Below are 17,085 nucleotides of genomic sequence, written 5' to 3'. Positions count from 1 at the left end.
TCCTCCTGGTCTGACTGTCGGGGATGAGGCTGTCGACTGAACGAACGCACTTAAAATGTCACTGCCAATGATCATTGTTCTGCCAGGAAGCAGCGAGACGCTGGTATATCGACCCGGCGTGCATCTCTCTCACACACAGAGCACTCAGCCCAGCTGTGATTAAATGAAACATGGGAGGGCTCTTTTCCATAACCTAATGAACATCGAACTACAGTTTACCTTTTCAGAGCTTCTAAATATCACCGTTGATTGACTATGGGCGAAAACTAAATTTAAACTAAAGCTATACGACGACAATTCAGTCAACAAATACAAACTAGAGTAAACACACACACACACACACACACACACACACACACACACACACACACACACACACACACACACACACACACACACACACACACACACACACACACACACACACACACACACACACACACACACACACACACACACACACACACACACACACACACACACACACACACACACACACACACAGTAGAGAAAGCTTTGCCTTTGTACCGTTGCCATGGTGATGGGAAGAAAGGTCAGTAGTCTGTGCACGCACATGTACAGTACCTGTGTGTGTGTGTGTGTGTGTGTGTGTGTGTGTGTGCGTGTGTGTGCGTGCGTGCGTGTCAGAGCATGTGAGCGGAGCGGAGCGCAGAGCGAGCGAGGAGTGGAGCGGGGGGATTTTGACGCGAGCGCTGAGCGGGTTTTTTTAAATGGGTCAGATTGACTTCCGGAAGGCGAGAACTGTCCTCCGCTCCGAGCCGCTCCGCTAGCACTGTGCAAGCTTGGCTAGCAGTTTACTTCAATCATTGCCTCTCGGGGGGGCAAAGGGGATATTTGCGCCCTTAAAGGGTAAGACCACTTTTTTTGAGGTTTGGGTTGTGTAGTTACTTTGCCATGATGCAACTCCAAATGTGGACAAGAAATAAAAAAATAACTGCTCCAGTGATTAGAAATTGATAATTCAAAATATGCTCCTCATTGACTTACATTGTAGCTAAAACAGCTCTCAAAGTCACTCTTTTGTCCATTTTATTGGGAAGAAAACCCGGACTGGATTCATGGATCCGGATCCAGATCTTCAAATAGTAAAATCAACAGGAATCTAACATTTTTATGAAAAAATAAAACCACATGAGTTTTGGTGATGCTCTATATTGTCTGAATCAACATTGTTTGTGTTTGTTTACGTACTAAAAGAGTGACTTTGAGAGCTGTTTTAGCTACAATGTAAGTCAATGAGGAGCATATTTTGAATTATCAATTTATAATCACTGGAGCAGTAATTGTTTATTTCTTGTCCACATTTGGAGTTGCATCATAGCAAAGTAAATACTAACTACACAACCCAAACCTCAAAAAAGTGGTCTTACCCTTTAAATCAACCTCTTTGCCTTTTGTGCCCCCTCAAAAATCTCAACTGCCCCCCTCAGTCATTTCATCCTGGCGCCGGGCCTGCTCTCAAGCCCATACCCGTAATCTGCTTCACGGACTGTCCATGAGAATAGACAGACAGATCACCAATGCACCGCTCATGGCGTGCAGTCGACAGTTTACATAATCTGTTCTTCTGTACATTAAAACAAATGCCATACTTCGGTTGATACATTTGAACTGGGTCTGTTTGAATTATTCTATGATATTTTAAATAACGAAATCAAGCAAATTTTACATCATGCTCCAAAAAAAGACCGCATGGTTGCTGCAACATGCGGTCTGAAACGAAGGCCTTCAGGTTTAATTAGCCAATTAGACGACGCGTCATGAATATGCATGAGGATGACGTCATCGCGATGACATTGCACGATGACGTCATCGCAATGACATTGCACGACGACGTCACCGCGATGACATTGCGGGAAGAAAGCCTGAATGATTGCGTAATCACGCCGCGCCTCGCTCGGTGTCGCGCTATATATGAGCTTGTAGATCTGCTATTTTTTCAAAAGTTAAGCATAACAATGCTTTAAAACACCAAAAGGGGTTCCCACCCCCAAAATAGCCCTAGAATGTCTGTGATCTCACATACTGTACATTTCATGTTTTCCAAATACACAGCCTATCCCTCCGCGCACGTTACCGTTAGTAGACTGACCACGTTATGGCGTTATGCTTTAGCTATTAAAAAATAGCAGATCTACAAGCTCATAGCGTGCCACCCAGTGGCACACTACGAGCTTGTAGGTCTGCTATTTTTTTTAAATCGAAGAACGACTGACATAGAAACATAGCTTTTTCAGAAAACTGTCAGGATGTAGAAGACATTTTTTAGAATCTGATCTCAGGTCAGAATGGAAAACTGTCAGGATGTAGAAGACATTTCTAGAATCTGATCTCAGGTCAGAATTGGTTAAACGTGTAGCATACTGCGTGTGTCCTCCTCACCCAGTTATTAATTCCTAAGACTTTCCTAAGACTGTATATTCATCAAAAACCAACTTACAGTTTAGTTGATTTAAAAAAAAAAAATTGTGTGTGTGTGCTCATGTTCCGGGGACAAGTGCATCATGGGAAATGTAGTTCTCTGAAGGACAAGTGCCTCAAAAGGTTAATGTCAAGCCCATCTCAATGTCACAGATCACACACACGCATGCACGCACGCATGCACGCACGCACGCACGCACGCACACACGCCATAAATATGCTATTTTTATCTTACTATCATTACAGGAACGTAATGATACTGTATGATAATGGTATCAAAGGACATCGATACGGCATGCTGAATCTAAAAGCTTTGAGCACAGCTAGGGAGTAATGGCAGCATTCTATTGGCTGACGCTCTGAGCACAGGGAGTAATAATGGCAGCGTTTCTATTGGTCGGGAGCTCTGAGCACAGGGAGCAATGGCAGCGTTTCTATTGGTCGAGGGCCAGCTTGTTCTATATCCGAGACGTATTGGATTTCGGCCGATCGATAAATAATGACATCATCAACCGTTTCTGAAACTGTAGAAGCCTTTCTGCCTCGCCCGCATGCAGGCTCGGTACCGCCGTCAGGTCCACGCACGCACGCACGCACGCACGCACGCACGCACGCACGCACGCACGCACGCACGCACGCACGCACGCACGCACGCACGCTTCCTCCTTCATCATTCCGTCTAGGCTCAGGCTTTGAAGCTGGGCTCTCTAAACGTACACACAGTCTCTGCAGACAGACTGTTGACCTGGGATCAGATTCTATAAACGTCTTCTATACATCCTGACAGTTTTCTTGAAAAAGCTATGTTTCTATGTCAGTCGTTCTTCGGTTTTTAAAAAAAAATTGCAGACCTACAAGCTCGTAGCGCGCCACTCGGTGGCGCGCTACGAGCTTGTAGGTCTGCTGTTTTTCAACAGCTAAAGCATGACATAATGCTATAACACCAAAAGGGTGTAGAGTCCAGGATTACATTAGATCGGTGGGTTTAGATATATAGTTATATATATATATATATATATATATATATATATAGTTCTCTATATATATCCATGTCTGTACTGTATCTATGGAGACGTCACTGTGTTCCACAAAGTGCTGCTTCAGTTCTGTGTCAGCTCCCTGCATAGTGGGACGAAACATCTTTGGTTTCACTTCCTTCCTCCATTTCCATTTCCTCATTTCCTGTGTGTGTGTGTGTGTGCGTGTGCGTGTGCGTGTGCGTGTGTGCGTGTGTGTGTGTGTGTTGCAGGGAGGGACGGAAGGCGTGAACCTGAGTGACCGGCTCGCTGTGGCGACAGTGTTCTCATTTGGAAATCCTCCACTCACAGGGTGAGTGCTAAAACAGCTGTGTGTGTGTGTGTGTGTGTGTGTGTGTGTGTGTGTGTGTGTGTGTGTGTGTGAGTGTGTGTGTGTGTGTGTGGGCGGGCTGTGTGGCACGTTGGCTGTGTTCTCAACAATCTCAACACTAAGGCTGCAACAAATCAATCGATTAAGCGTTATCGAATCGAGTATTCAATTAGTTGTCAACTAATTTAGTCATCACGTTTTTTTTTGTTGCAATTAATCATGGGTGTTTTTCCACTTAACCATAGTTATTTTTTTCCCAGTGTTAAGTGTAACTAAACTAAAGAGGAGTGAGCCATCTCTCTTCCCTTACAATTAGTGTTTTTGACAACAAATTTTGATTTTAGTTTTAGTCATAATAGTCTCTTGAATAGTTTTCATTTAGTTTTAGTCACATTGACACATGACGCTAGTATGTCGCAGGGACTTACCACCCCCCCCCCCCAATGTAACCCATTGATTGAGTGCCAAGCAGGGACTGACCCCCCCAATCCAACCCATTGATGCTGAGTGCCAAGCAGGGACTGACCCCCCCCAATCCAACCCATTGATGCTGAGTGCCAAGCAGGGACTGACCCCCCCCAATCCAACCCATTGATGCTGAGTGCCAAGCAGGGACTGACCCCCCCAATCCAACCCATTGATGCTGAGTGCCAAGCAGGGACTGACCCCCCCCAATCCAACCCATTGATGCTGAGTGCCAAGCAGGGACTGACCCCCCCCCAATCCAACCCATTGATGCTGAGTGCCAAGCAGGGACTGACCCCCCCAATCCAACCCATTGATGCTGAGTGCCAAGCAGGGACTGACCCCCCCAATCCAACCCATTGATGCTGAGTGCCAAGCAGGGACTGACCCCCCCCAATCCAAAAAAATAGCAGATCTACAAAAATAGCAGATCTACAAGCTCATAGCGCGCCACCGAGTGGCGCGCTACGAGCATGTAGGTCTGCTATTTTTTCTAAATCGAAGAACGACTGACAGAAACATAGCTTTTTCAGAAAACCGTCAGGATGTAGAAGACATTTTTCAGAATCTGATCTCAGGTCAGAATGGGTTATTAATGTATGTAAAGAGAGAGCGGTATATGCGAGGTCAACAGACAGTATATTTACTGGAACGTCACCTGAGGTCAACCCCGAGGACGTTTACACACAAACAAAGAGGTTTGTGTGTATATATAAAAACAATCCCTAGCCAATAACCGCAGCGGCCTGAGGCTTAAGGCACCACCTGCCCTCAAGTCCCTCCGGCCGTCACCTCCCCTCCCCTCTCACAGTGCGTACAGTATCTCTGTTAGAGACGGACATCTCACAGCGTATATACAGTATCTCCGTTAGAGCCGGACATCTCACAGCGCGTACAGTATCTCTGTTAGAGCCGGACATCTCACAGCGTATATACAGTATCTATGTTAGAGACGGACATCTCACAGCCTAGAGCCGGACATTATCCTGGACTCACAGCCATTTCGTGAATTCACAAAAGGAATTCATCAGCTTTCTGGAGGAACCATCTTGGGGTTTTATCATCGATGGGAGGAGGAATAATGCGCGGAGAGGAACCGAAGGCGGAAAAGAGGCCGGTTTCTTCTCGGGCGGTCGTCCGGTCGGCGATCGGCCTGCCGATGGCCGCCGTCGGCTGCCTCATGGTGGCCGTGGTTTGCGCGTGGAAGGTCAAACAGACGGCGGCCCACGAGACGACCTCCTGGGAGGTCGGCATGATCCTCGCCTCCGCCGTGGCCGGCGTCTCGGCCTTCGGCGTCCTGTCGATCAGAGCCGGGGGAGCGAGGACAGGATGGATAAAGGACTGCGGCGTGGATAAGAAGCGCGCCTCCAAGACGTCCGGTGTTCTGTTCGTGGTGTCGGGGCTCCTCTGTCTCGTCGCGGTGTCCTGGTCCGGCGCGGACCACCCGGCGACCCGTTGCGTGGGCTGGTCAGCCGCCGCCCTGCTGCTGACGGGGGGGTCCTCGTTACTGCGGCGCTGGGACTGCTGTTGCTGTGATCACGATCACCACCACAACGACCACCACGATGACGACGACGAGGTGATCGTGGAGATACAGGGAGGGAGTGATGTCACGTTCCCCTCCAGTGTCAGCAGCGCCTCGTCCCTGGAATATATCGGCGGTGGGAGTGGCGCCTCCGGGGTGGAGCGGCGGCCGGACGGGAACCGCCGCGAGGTCCGCGAGGGTTCGACCGCTGAGGAGGGCTCCTCCCCCTTAGTGTTGGTCGAAGTGTCCTTGTGGTGGTATGAGGTGTGGTGGAAGACCAAGAAGCCCGCCTGATTCGTCGCCCTTGTGTCAAGTCCCCGCCCCCCGTGGTTGTGCCCCCCCTCTTCGCACTCATTGGTTGCAGTTTCGTGGTTGGACAAAAATCCCCTTTCTCTCTCTCTCTCTCTCTCTTGTGGTAGCGGTGGCCGAACGTTTTTTGCGGAGCGGTCTTGATATCGGAAGGTCGCTATAGTTCGTATCCCCGGACCGGCACGTTAAAAAATGACCACCGCTGAGGCAAGGCATTGAACCTCTACCATGAAATGTTCTATGAGCAGGGCCTGGCTGTAAACAAGTTCTTGAGCTTAGTCCAGTTACCCTGGGTAAACATAGTACCTTTCCTTTCCTTAGTCCAGTTACCCTGGGTAAACATAGTACCTAAACATAGTACCTTTTCCTAGTTGTGTCATTTTGTTGTGTTATTTTTAGAGTTGTCAAAGCAGTTTGGTTAGAAAGGAGGGATTTCAGGAGGTGTTAACTCAGTTATTAGCTTGGAAGAGACACTGTATATATGAATTAACCCCTTTTGGTGTTTTGGTGTAGCATTATGTTACCCTTTAGCTATTGAAAAACAGCAGATCTGCTATTTATTTTTTTTATCCAATAACCACTGACATAGAAACATCGCTTTTTCAGAAAACTGTCAGGATGTAGAAGAACATTTTTTAGAATCTGATCTTGGGTCAAAATGGGTTAACGGAGACAGACCAGTAGCCATGTGTGTAAACCAAAACAATGGATAGAGTCAATACTGGATGTACAGTAAAGCAATAGGGGCTATGTATGTATATGTATGTACGTGACGAGCCTTGACGAGTTCATTGCTTGTAAGTAATTCATAATGTGTGTTGAATGTCATAATGCTAATTTGTATATAGTCTGCTTCAGAGTCTATAGCTGTTCGCTACCTGATTGTTTGTGCAAAGCATACCTGGATGAGGTCAGGATAGAGTGGCAAAATAAACTACTTTCTGGCATTGACAGCCCCATACATCCTATCTGATTGACAGCCCCATACATCCTATCTGATTGACAGCCCCATACATCCTATCTGATTGACAGCTCCATACATCCTATCTGATTGACAGCCCCATACATCTTATCTGATTGACAGCCCCATACATCCAAACAGAAAAGTCCTATCTGATTGACAGCCCCATACATCCCAACAGAAAAGTCCTATCTGATTGACAGCCCCATACATCCCAACAGAAAAGTCCTCTCTGATTGACAGCCCCATACATCCACACAGAAAAGTCCTATCTGATTGACAGCCCCATACATCCAAACAGAAAAGTCCTATCTGATTGACAGCCCCATACATCCAAACAGAAAAGTCCTGTCTGATTGACAGCCCCATACATCCACACAGAAAAGTCCTGTCTGATTGACAGCCCCATACATCCACACAGAAAAGTACCTATCTGATTGACAGCCCCATACATCCACACAGAAAAGTCCTGTCTGATTGACAGCCCCATACATCCTATCTGATTGACAGCCCCATACATCCTATCTGATTGACAGCCCCATACATCCTATCTGATTGACAGCCCCATACATCTTATCTGATTGACAGCCCCATACATCCCAACAGAAAAGTCCTATCTGATTGACAGCCCCATACATCCCAACAGAAAAGTCCTCTCTGATTGACAGCCCCATACATCCACACAGAAAAGTCCTATCTGATTGACAGCCCCATACATCCAAACAGAAAAGTCCTATCTGATTGACAGCCCCATACATCCAAACAGAAAAGTCCTGTCTGATTGACAGCCCCATACATCCACACAGAAAAGTCCTGTCTGATTGACAGCCCCATACATCCACACTGAAAAGTCCTATCTGATTGACAGCCCCATACATCCACACAGAAAAGTCCTGTCTGATTGACAGCCCCATACATCCTATCTGATTGACAGCCCCATACATCCTATCTGATTGACAGCCCCATACATCCTATCTGATTGACAGCCCCATACATCTTATCTGATTGACAGCCCCATACATCCAAACAGAAAAGTCCTATCTGATTGACAGCCCCATACATCCCAACAGAAAAGTCCTATCTGATTGACAGCCCCATACATCCCAACAGAAAAGTCCTCTCTGTTTGACAGCCCCATACATCCACACAGAAAAGTCCTATCTGATTGACAGCCCCATACATCCAAACAGAAAAGTCCTGTCTGATTGACAGCCCCATACATCCACACAGAATAGTCCTGTCAGATTGACAGCCCCATACATCCACACAGAAAAGTCCTTATATGATTGACAGCCCCATACATCCACACAGAAAAGTCCTTATCTGATTGACAGCCCCATACATCCAGACAGAAAAGTCCTATCTGATTGACAGCCCCATACATCCACACAGAAAAGTCCTATCTGATTGACAGCCCCATACATCCACACAGAAAAGTCCTATCTGATTGACAGCCCCATACATCCACACAGAAAAGTCCTATATCTGATTGACAGCCCCATACATCCACACAGAAAAGTCCTATCTGATTGACAGCCCCCATACATCCACACAGAAAAGTCCTATCTGATTGACAGCCCCATACATCCACACAGAAAAGTCCTATCTGATTGACAGCCCCATACATCCACACAGAAAGGTCCTGTCTGATTGACAGCCCCATACATCCACACAGAAAAGTCATATCTGATTGACAGCCCCATACATCCACACAGAAAGGTCCTGTCTGATTGACAGCCCCATACATCACAGAAAAGTCCTATCTGATTGCATTAAACAACGTTAAACAACAACATTAACCCATTCTGACCTGAGATCAGATTCATACGAGGTTTCCACTGGACACACACTGGTCTGATTATAACCCATTCTGACCTGAGATCAGATTCATACGAGGTTTCCACTGGACACACACTGGTCTGATTATAACCCATTCTGACCTGAGATCAGATTCATACGAGGTTTCCACTGGACACACACTGGTCTGATTAACCCATTCTGACCCGAGATCAGATTCTAAAAAATTGATTTTTCAAAAATAGCAGACCTACAAGCTCGTAGCGCGCCACTCGGTGGCGCGCTATGAGCTTGTAGATCTGCTATTTTTCAATAGCTATAAAGCATAACATGATGCTAACACCAAAATGGATTCCCGTTCAGAATGGATTAAACGGAGTGCATTTGAATCACGTCACATAAGAATCCATCTAAATATGTGTCATTCTAATGCAGAATTAACAATAACATGCAGTATATATATAACTATATATATATACTTGAAATGATTGTATTATTTTCCTGTAAATGAACTCTCTCTCCTTCATGAAAAAGAATAAAATAAAAAGGGGTATAAAACAATACGGTTTGTGGTTTTTGTGGTGGAGTCTGGAGTCTAGACAAAGTAATCTGCTTCGAGTTCAACAACATCTCTGTAAAACAATTAAATACACTTCATGCTGATCTCGTTAAGGCGTCAATAAAGGCTCACAGCTCTCTGTGTTCCAGTGTCGTTTTTGGCAGCAGGATTCTATTTTAGTTTTTGTCATAGTCTTTGGAATAGTCTTACTTTAGTTTTTGTTACATTTTAGTCACCCGGAATGTTTTAGTGTTAATCTAGTTTCAGCCGACTAAAATGTTGTGAGATTTTAGTCGACTAAATCTACAGTTGATTTAGCCGACTGAAATGCATTTTGGAGGGCCTTGATGCCGTCGTAATGGCAGATTTTACATGCTGAAAATAGCAGATCTACAAGCTGACTTGTTGTGAGCTTGTAGATCGGCTATTTTCAGCATGCAAACAAGTGTAAAATGACTTATACTGGATCTCTTGTCCACTAGTCCCTTCCTAACATTTTAGTCTAGTTTTTATTTGTTGACGAAACTGTCAGTATATTTAGTCTTAGTTTTAGTCATCATAGCTTAGTTTTCATTTAGTTACCATTTAGTTTGCGCCAGTGTAAATAGGTAGTCGACGAACATTTTTCGTATTAGTTTTAGTCGACGAAAACAACACACAGACACACAGACACAGACACAGACACAGACACAGACACAGACACAGACACAGACACACACACACACACACACACACACACACACACACACACACACACACACACACACACACAAGGTTTGGCAATCGGCTCTTGTTTTGGTCAAAGCCGTCCTCATCTTTCACCGCACATGCACGCACATGTACGCACGCACGTGCCTTGCAACAAAGTCAACTCCTTTCGTCAGTCACTACAGGAATATCCCCTCCAGCTACTGTATTATACAGTAACAGTATACCTCACATCTGCATTCAAAAAATATACTTTATTAACCCATTTTGACCTGGGAACGATTCTACAAATGTCTTCTAAATTCTGACAGTTTTCTGGACAGGTTTCTATGTCAGCGGTTCTCAAACAATTTTTATGTCAAGGACCGCTAAAAATATATGTAATTGGCCGCCGACCCCCATCTGAAAATATGTTGTTCCAGGGACCCCCCCAGAAGCAAAGAATTTAGTTAAAAACGTTAGTTCTGAAAGGATATATATTCAAAGACTTTTCACGATTTATCAAAAATAGCAGACCAACAAGTTCGTAGCGCAGCACCAGCTTGTATAGGTCTGCCATTTTTCAATAGCTAAAGTATAACATAATGCTTAAAACACCAAAAGGGGTTTCCGCCCAGAATGGATTAAATTAGTAGTAGGCTATACTTTCAGACTTTTGTGTGCATTTCTGTTGGGGTTGGGCCAAAAAAATAGATTCACTCAAATATCACGATTTTTAGTTTAAAAGAATGAAGTGCATTCCTTTGTTTTCATTTCTTTTCTCTTTCGCTATGAGATCAATATACAGTAAGAGATATGCCGTTTGATCCAGATTTTATGCTTAATCATCGTTCAACAGCGTTGGGACTCCATAAACGACCGCTCCGGCCCAGAGAACAATACATACATGTGTAGCCTACTGTATGTCAGATTATGCTATTTTCAGGTTACACCAAAGTCCATCTCACACTTAATGCAAGCACGCACACTTAAATAAAGATTAAATAAAAATACTATTAACATTGAGTGACTGCAGTTTCTCCCAGCGGTGAAAATGTCCCTGGTTATAATATAATGGTTTCACTTGCGCTTTTTTTCCCCCTTTTTTGTAAAGAAAAAGGAAGCCGTCTGGAGAGAGAGCGGACGGCGCCAACAATAACACGTTCTACAACGCATTGTGTTTTAAATTACACTTCACACGCGCTGCACGGCACAGCATTTACAGCCCTTAACCCATTCTGACCTGAGATCAGATTCATACGAGGTTTCCGCCGGACACACACTGGTCTGATGAACCCATTCTGACCTGAGATCAGATTCTAAAAATGTCAGTCGTTCTTCGATTTTTCAAAAAATAGCAGACCTACAAGCTCGTATCGCGCCACTCGGTGGCGCGATATGAGCTTGTAGATCTGCTATTTTTCAATAGCTAAAGCATGACATGATGCCGACACCAAAATGGGTTCCCGTTCAGAATGGGTTAACCCCCCCCCCTTCCCCCGTCCTTGGAGAGCATCCTTTTGTAGGCCGTCCCGGCGCTGCCTTTGTCTTCTCCATCTCCCCCCCCCCCCCTCCCCCCTCCATCTCTCCGGGGGTCCCCTGGGTGCCAGGAGGGCCACAGCCGCGTCCCGTCCCGCGCCGCGCCCTTATTGGCCAATGACAAAATAGCTGCCACTGCGCTCATGAATTATGCAGAGCATTTTGGGGAAGGGGGGGGGGGGGGGTGGGGGTATGTAAATTTCAAACCCAGCCCTATATAGCTGCCTGCCAGACTCAAGGTAAAAGGCGTATAAATAAAGTCAAATGCTTATTGATTTGATGATATTCACACTCATCCATTCGGTCGAGCATACAGTGACAGTAAATAAAACATCTACTGTACTTATAAGATGATGCACAAACTTCGTCAGCGTTGTGGTGGCTGCGAAACCGTCGGGTGTTTTTCAGAGACAGTCGGTGGTAAATGCTAAAATGGTCGCATTTATATAGCGCCTTTATCCGAGGCACTTTATACAATAGATTGTGCATTACATTCACCCATTCATTCACACACATTCATTCATACACCGACATGGCGACGGAAACCATTCAAGGCACCAACCAGCACATTAGGAGCAATTAGGGGGTTCAGTGTCTTGCTCAAGGAGCCTCCAGACATACTAACCCTAGTCTAAACACTACAGCATGCAGAGGAGAAGTCATAACAGAACCATCTAAACACTACAGCATGCAGAGGATAAGTCATAACAGAACCATCTAAACACTACAGTATGCAGAGGAGAAGTCATAACAGAACCATCTAAACAGTACAGCATGCAGAGGAGAAGTCATAACAGAACCATCTAAACACTACAACATGCAGAGGAGAAGTCATAACAGAACCATCTAAATACTACAGCATGCAGAGGAGAAGTCATAACAGAACCATCTAAACACTTTAACCCATTCTGGTTAAGCATTATGTTATACTTTAGCTATTGAAAAATAGCAGATCTACAAGCTCATAGCGCTCCACCGGGTGGTGCGCTATAAGCTTGTAGGTCTGCTATTTTTTAAAAAATCGTAAAAAATGCAGCACAAATCTTTGAATATATATTCTTTCAGAGCGAACGTTTTTTTTTTTTTTTTCACGCAGGTCCCGTGGGATTCCTGTAGTAGGATGGGATTAAAATTTGTATTCAACGTGAGCAGGAGCGAGAATTACATCAATTTGAGACATCTCAATTGTTGTAATTGTGAATGAATGCACACTCACGCGTGACTCTCCACAATGCCCTCAAAGCCGAGGGCGCGCCCTCAAAGCTGAGTAGGGTGCACCCTCAAATCTGAGGGTGCGCCCTCAGCCCTCAGCGCCCCTCAAAAAAAACAATAGGAGCTGGACTGGGGAGTGGGAGTCATTTTGAGTGAGAGCTGGATGGGATCAGGAGTAATTTTTTACCAGGAGTCGTCCTGGTAAATGTGTCCCTTTATTAAGTCTGTTAACTAACACTACACATACATTTGTACAGTAGTGTGCGCTACAATTAAGTGCACGCATGCATACACGCTAGCGTGTATATATATATCATGCTGCACGCACCTGCTTATTGTTTTTACACCAGTACACTTCATGCATATTAACCCATTTTGACCTGAGATCAGATTAAAAAAATGTCTGTTTGAAATGACAGTTTTCTGAAAAAGCTGTGTTTCTATGTCAGTCGTTCTTCGATTTTTCAAAAAATAGCAGACCTACAAGCTCATAGCGCGCCACTCGGTGGCGCGCTATGAGCTTGTAGATCTGCTATTTCTCAATAGTTAAAGCATAGCATAATGCTAACACCAAAAGGGGTTCTCGCCCAATATGGGTTAATGCATACTTGCACATGTTCATGTTCAAGTGCACTTAAACATGTTGTCGCTGTGCGTCGGAGTGTGACCGCACTGTGTGTGACTAACAGGCAACCGACCAACCATGCGAGTAACAAGCTATAACCGTGCTATAAATAGCCCACGACGTGAGCCGAGCCAAGGCAGGCCAGGCCAGGCCAGGCCAGAGCACGCCAGGCCCTGGGGCTAAACACAGGGCACAAGTTCAACCACCCCCCCTTCTTCTCCTCCTCCGTTTGTGTCTGTCATCATGTCATGACTCAGAGCACATGTCTTCTAGCCCATTCTGACCTGAGATCAGATTCATATACGAGGTTTCCACTGGAAACACACACCGGTCTGATTATTAACCCATTCTGACCTGAGATCAAATTCTAAAAAATGTTCAGTGGTTCTTCGATTTTTCAAAAATAGCAGACCTACAAGCTCGTAGCGCGCCACTCGGTGGCGCGCTATGAGCTTGTAGGTCTGCTATTTTTCAATAGCTAAAGCACGACGTGATGCTGACACCAAAATGGGTTCCCGTTCAGAATGGGCTAGAGCCGTCACCATTACAAAATGTGAGCTGACGATAACATTGTCAGCTTACATGATGACACAAATAATTGCGATTTATTTGACCCATTCTGGACGGTGGAACCCCTTTTGGTGTTTTTAAGCATTATGTTGTACTTTTTAGCTATTGGAAAAATAGCAGATCTACAAGCTCATAGCGCGGTGCCGCGCTACAAGCTTGTAGATCTGCTATGTTTTTGAAAAATGTGGTGGCAAATCTTTGAATATGTATATTCTGCTGGTTGGTCAGTCAGGGACAAATCAGAATCATGTTATTGTGACAGGCCTGCACATGTCGTCTGATAACGACCGGCATTCATCAATGATTTGGAACGTCATTGATTGGACAACAGGAGGACTGTAACCCTTGCAGACAGTATAGCCTATAAATCCACCAATCAGCTGTCTCCATAACACTTACAGAACAGTAGCCTATAAATCCACCAATCAGCTGTCTCCATAACACTTACAGAACAGTAGCCTATAAATCCACCAATCAGCTGTCTCCATAACCCTTACAGAACAGTAGCCTATAAATCCACCAATCAGCTGTCTCCATAACCCTTACAGAACAGTAGCCTATAAATCCACCAATCAGCTGTCTCCATAACCCCATAAAGTAGCCTAAAACCCACCAATCGCGTGTCTCCTCTTACAGCGGGCAAATCTAATTTTCCCTTTAGCTAAATTCCAATACCCAAAATCTCGGACACTCGCTCACTCCCACTCGGTCACTCGGGGTCATTCCAGCGTGACCCGGAAATTGTTAACGTTCCGATTGTTAAAGCGCTCCATCGAGGAGGAGAGGAGAGTCGAGTGGAGGAGCCGAGTGAGCTCTCCGAGACCGCATAGAGCGAGTGTACATCAGGTGCAGGCTCGGTGGGGTATTTTGTCTCCTCGCAGCGGATTTCCGCATCACGTGTACATGTTTTTTTTCCTTCTCCAGTGACGTAAGTCCGCCTCCTCCACATGTGGAACAGAAAACACTGATGAAACCCGATACTGTGCACCCCCCCCCCCCCCCCCCCCCCCCCATCCACTAGCTGCCGACCGGCTGACTGGCTGAAGTCGCCGACCCAACGGCCAACACACACATGCACGCACTGTTCAACTGTTTGTTGAAGAGACACATTTTCGCTGAATGAATAGAGCTTCAGAATGATAAAGTAGCCTATCTAGCCTACTTATGTGAAAGTGAAAGGACCACAACAAGCCACTGGCTTTATTGCGTTGTGTGAAGCATAATAAAAGTAGGATATATAAATTAGGCCGGCTATATTGTGCGCACCTCAAAAGCTATAGTTAATTTATCTCTGTGCATGCCTGAATGCACAGACTGCTATGAATGACGGTGACAAAAATGGAAAAAAATAATATTTATATGTGGACTAAACTGAATATGTAAGTCAGAGAGACTATACCTAATTCCTGTTATAGTGTCCGTTATTTGCAAAGACCGCGGAGGAGGACTGACTGTCGGAGGAGGGGGGGGGGGGGTGATTTATACGTGTGCGCATCCTGGCGCTTATTCACTATTTCAGGAATAAATAGCCTTGCCTTGCACATGTTACCAATACATACACATTGGCCTCGGACCCTCGGTTACATGTACAAAATGATGAATTGTCTATTCTGCACTGTACGGCTCTGTTCGGACTTCGGAGTTCCAGTGATCCAGCTGTGTGACAGTGACACCACTTTTGCTTTGGCAACGTATGTTTTCCCATGCCAATAAAGCCCTTTGAATTGAATTGAATTGATACACGTCATTAGTGATCGCGGATTGTGCCGTCGCTTTGAAATGACAGCGTAGTACATTCCGATTCCAGAGGAAAATTCGACCACCACTCTGTCCTCGCATAGAATCCTCTCCTCCTCCTCTCCTCCTCGCTGGGGGCGGAGCAAAGGAGCGAGTGGAGGACGCGAGGAGAGTGAGCGAGTGTGAAAGTTGCGGTATTGGAATTTAGCTTTTGAGATCTCTGGGTAAACGGATCCTCCGTCGATGATTGGCTGAAAGCAATAAAAGCGCCAACAGCGATTATTATTTTTATCCCATTTTGGGCGGGAAGTGGGAACCCCTTTTGGTGTTAGCATCATGCTGTGCTTTGGCTATTGAAAAATAGCAGATCTACAAGCTCATAGCGCGCCACCGAGTGGCGCGCTACGAGCTTGTAGGTCTGCTATTTTTTGAAAAATCGAAAGAACGACTGACATAGAAACATAGCTTTTTCAGAAAACTGTCGGGATGTAGAAGACATTTTTTTAGAATCTGATCTCAGGTCAGAATGGGTTATTTTATTTTAGCATGGTCCGCATGGATGTTGTTCGTTCGAATTAACGCACGCCTGGCTCACGTCTGATAGGTCCACGTCGTCAAGACACAACACAATGGTAGACGCTGCGTCTCCACCGTAAGAGCAAATCAATCCACGACGACGGTCGATCTGGAATAAAACGCACTCCGACATGTCCCTCTATACGTCCCGCTAGCTGGGCCATTGAATTACAATTTAGGCATTAACCCATTCTGACCTGAGATCAGATTCATACGAGGTTTCCACTGGACAACACACTGGTCTGATTAACCCGTTCTGACCTGAGATCAGATTCTAAAAATGTCAGTCGTTCTTCGATTTTTCAAAAAATAGCAGACCTACAAGCTCGTAGCGCGCCACTCGGTGGCGCGCTACGAGCTAGTAGATCTGCTATTTTTCAATAGCTAAAGCATAACATGATGCCAACACCAAAATGGGTTCAGAATGGGTTAAGCATGGCTTCAGTCCAATGGCGGGTGGCTCTCCTACATAGACTTCTATATATTGGTTTGTCCCTATTTTGAAGGCTTCAAAAAGGGACAACCGGCGTTTTTTTACGGAATGCATTGGAGTCTATAATGGGCTCGCACGAGTACATGAACCACGTGACCGTGCTCTTTTCTGCCCCCTCAATGTCGCAACTCTTCTATTAGTTGTATTGTATGTATCTCTATGAGAGAGAGAGAGAGAGAGAGAGAGAGAGAGAGAGAGAGAGAGAGAGAGAGAGACAGAGAGACAGAGAGACACAGAGACA

The 17,085-nt window shown here is 45.4% G+C and overlaps 1 protein-coding gene across 1 annotated transcript in view; it reads right to left on the bottom strand.

Moving 5' to 3' along the window:
• Positions 1-5,256, bottom strand: part of vav3 (vav guanine nucleotide exchange factor 3) — a gene marked incomplete at both ends in the record, with an annotated part of 199,015 nt that extends 193,759 nt beyond the window's left edge. The window contains 1 exon segment of the mRNA XM_083777615.1: positions 5,251-5,256. Within this exon segment, the coding sequence (XP_083633741.1) occupies positions 5,251-5,256 (6 nt within the window).
• Positions 5,257-17,085: the final 11,829 nt, after the last annotated feature.

This window comes from Protomyctophum parallelum (genome assembly GCF_964188405.1).
Source record: "Protomyctophum parallelum genome assembly, chromosome: 12".
NCBI classification, from domain to species: domain Eukaryota; kingdom Metazoa; phylum Chordata; class Actinopteri; order Myctophiformes; family Myctophidae; genus Protomyctophum; species Protomyctophum parallelum.
Note: the sequence above shows the minus strand (reverse complement) of the source record. Positions and strands in the feature narration are given on the sequence as shown.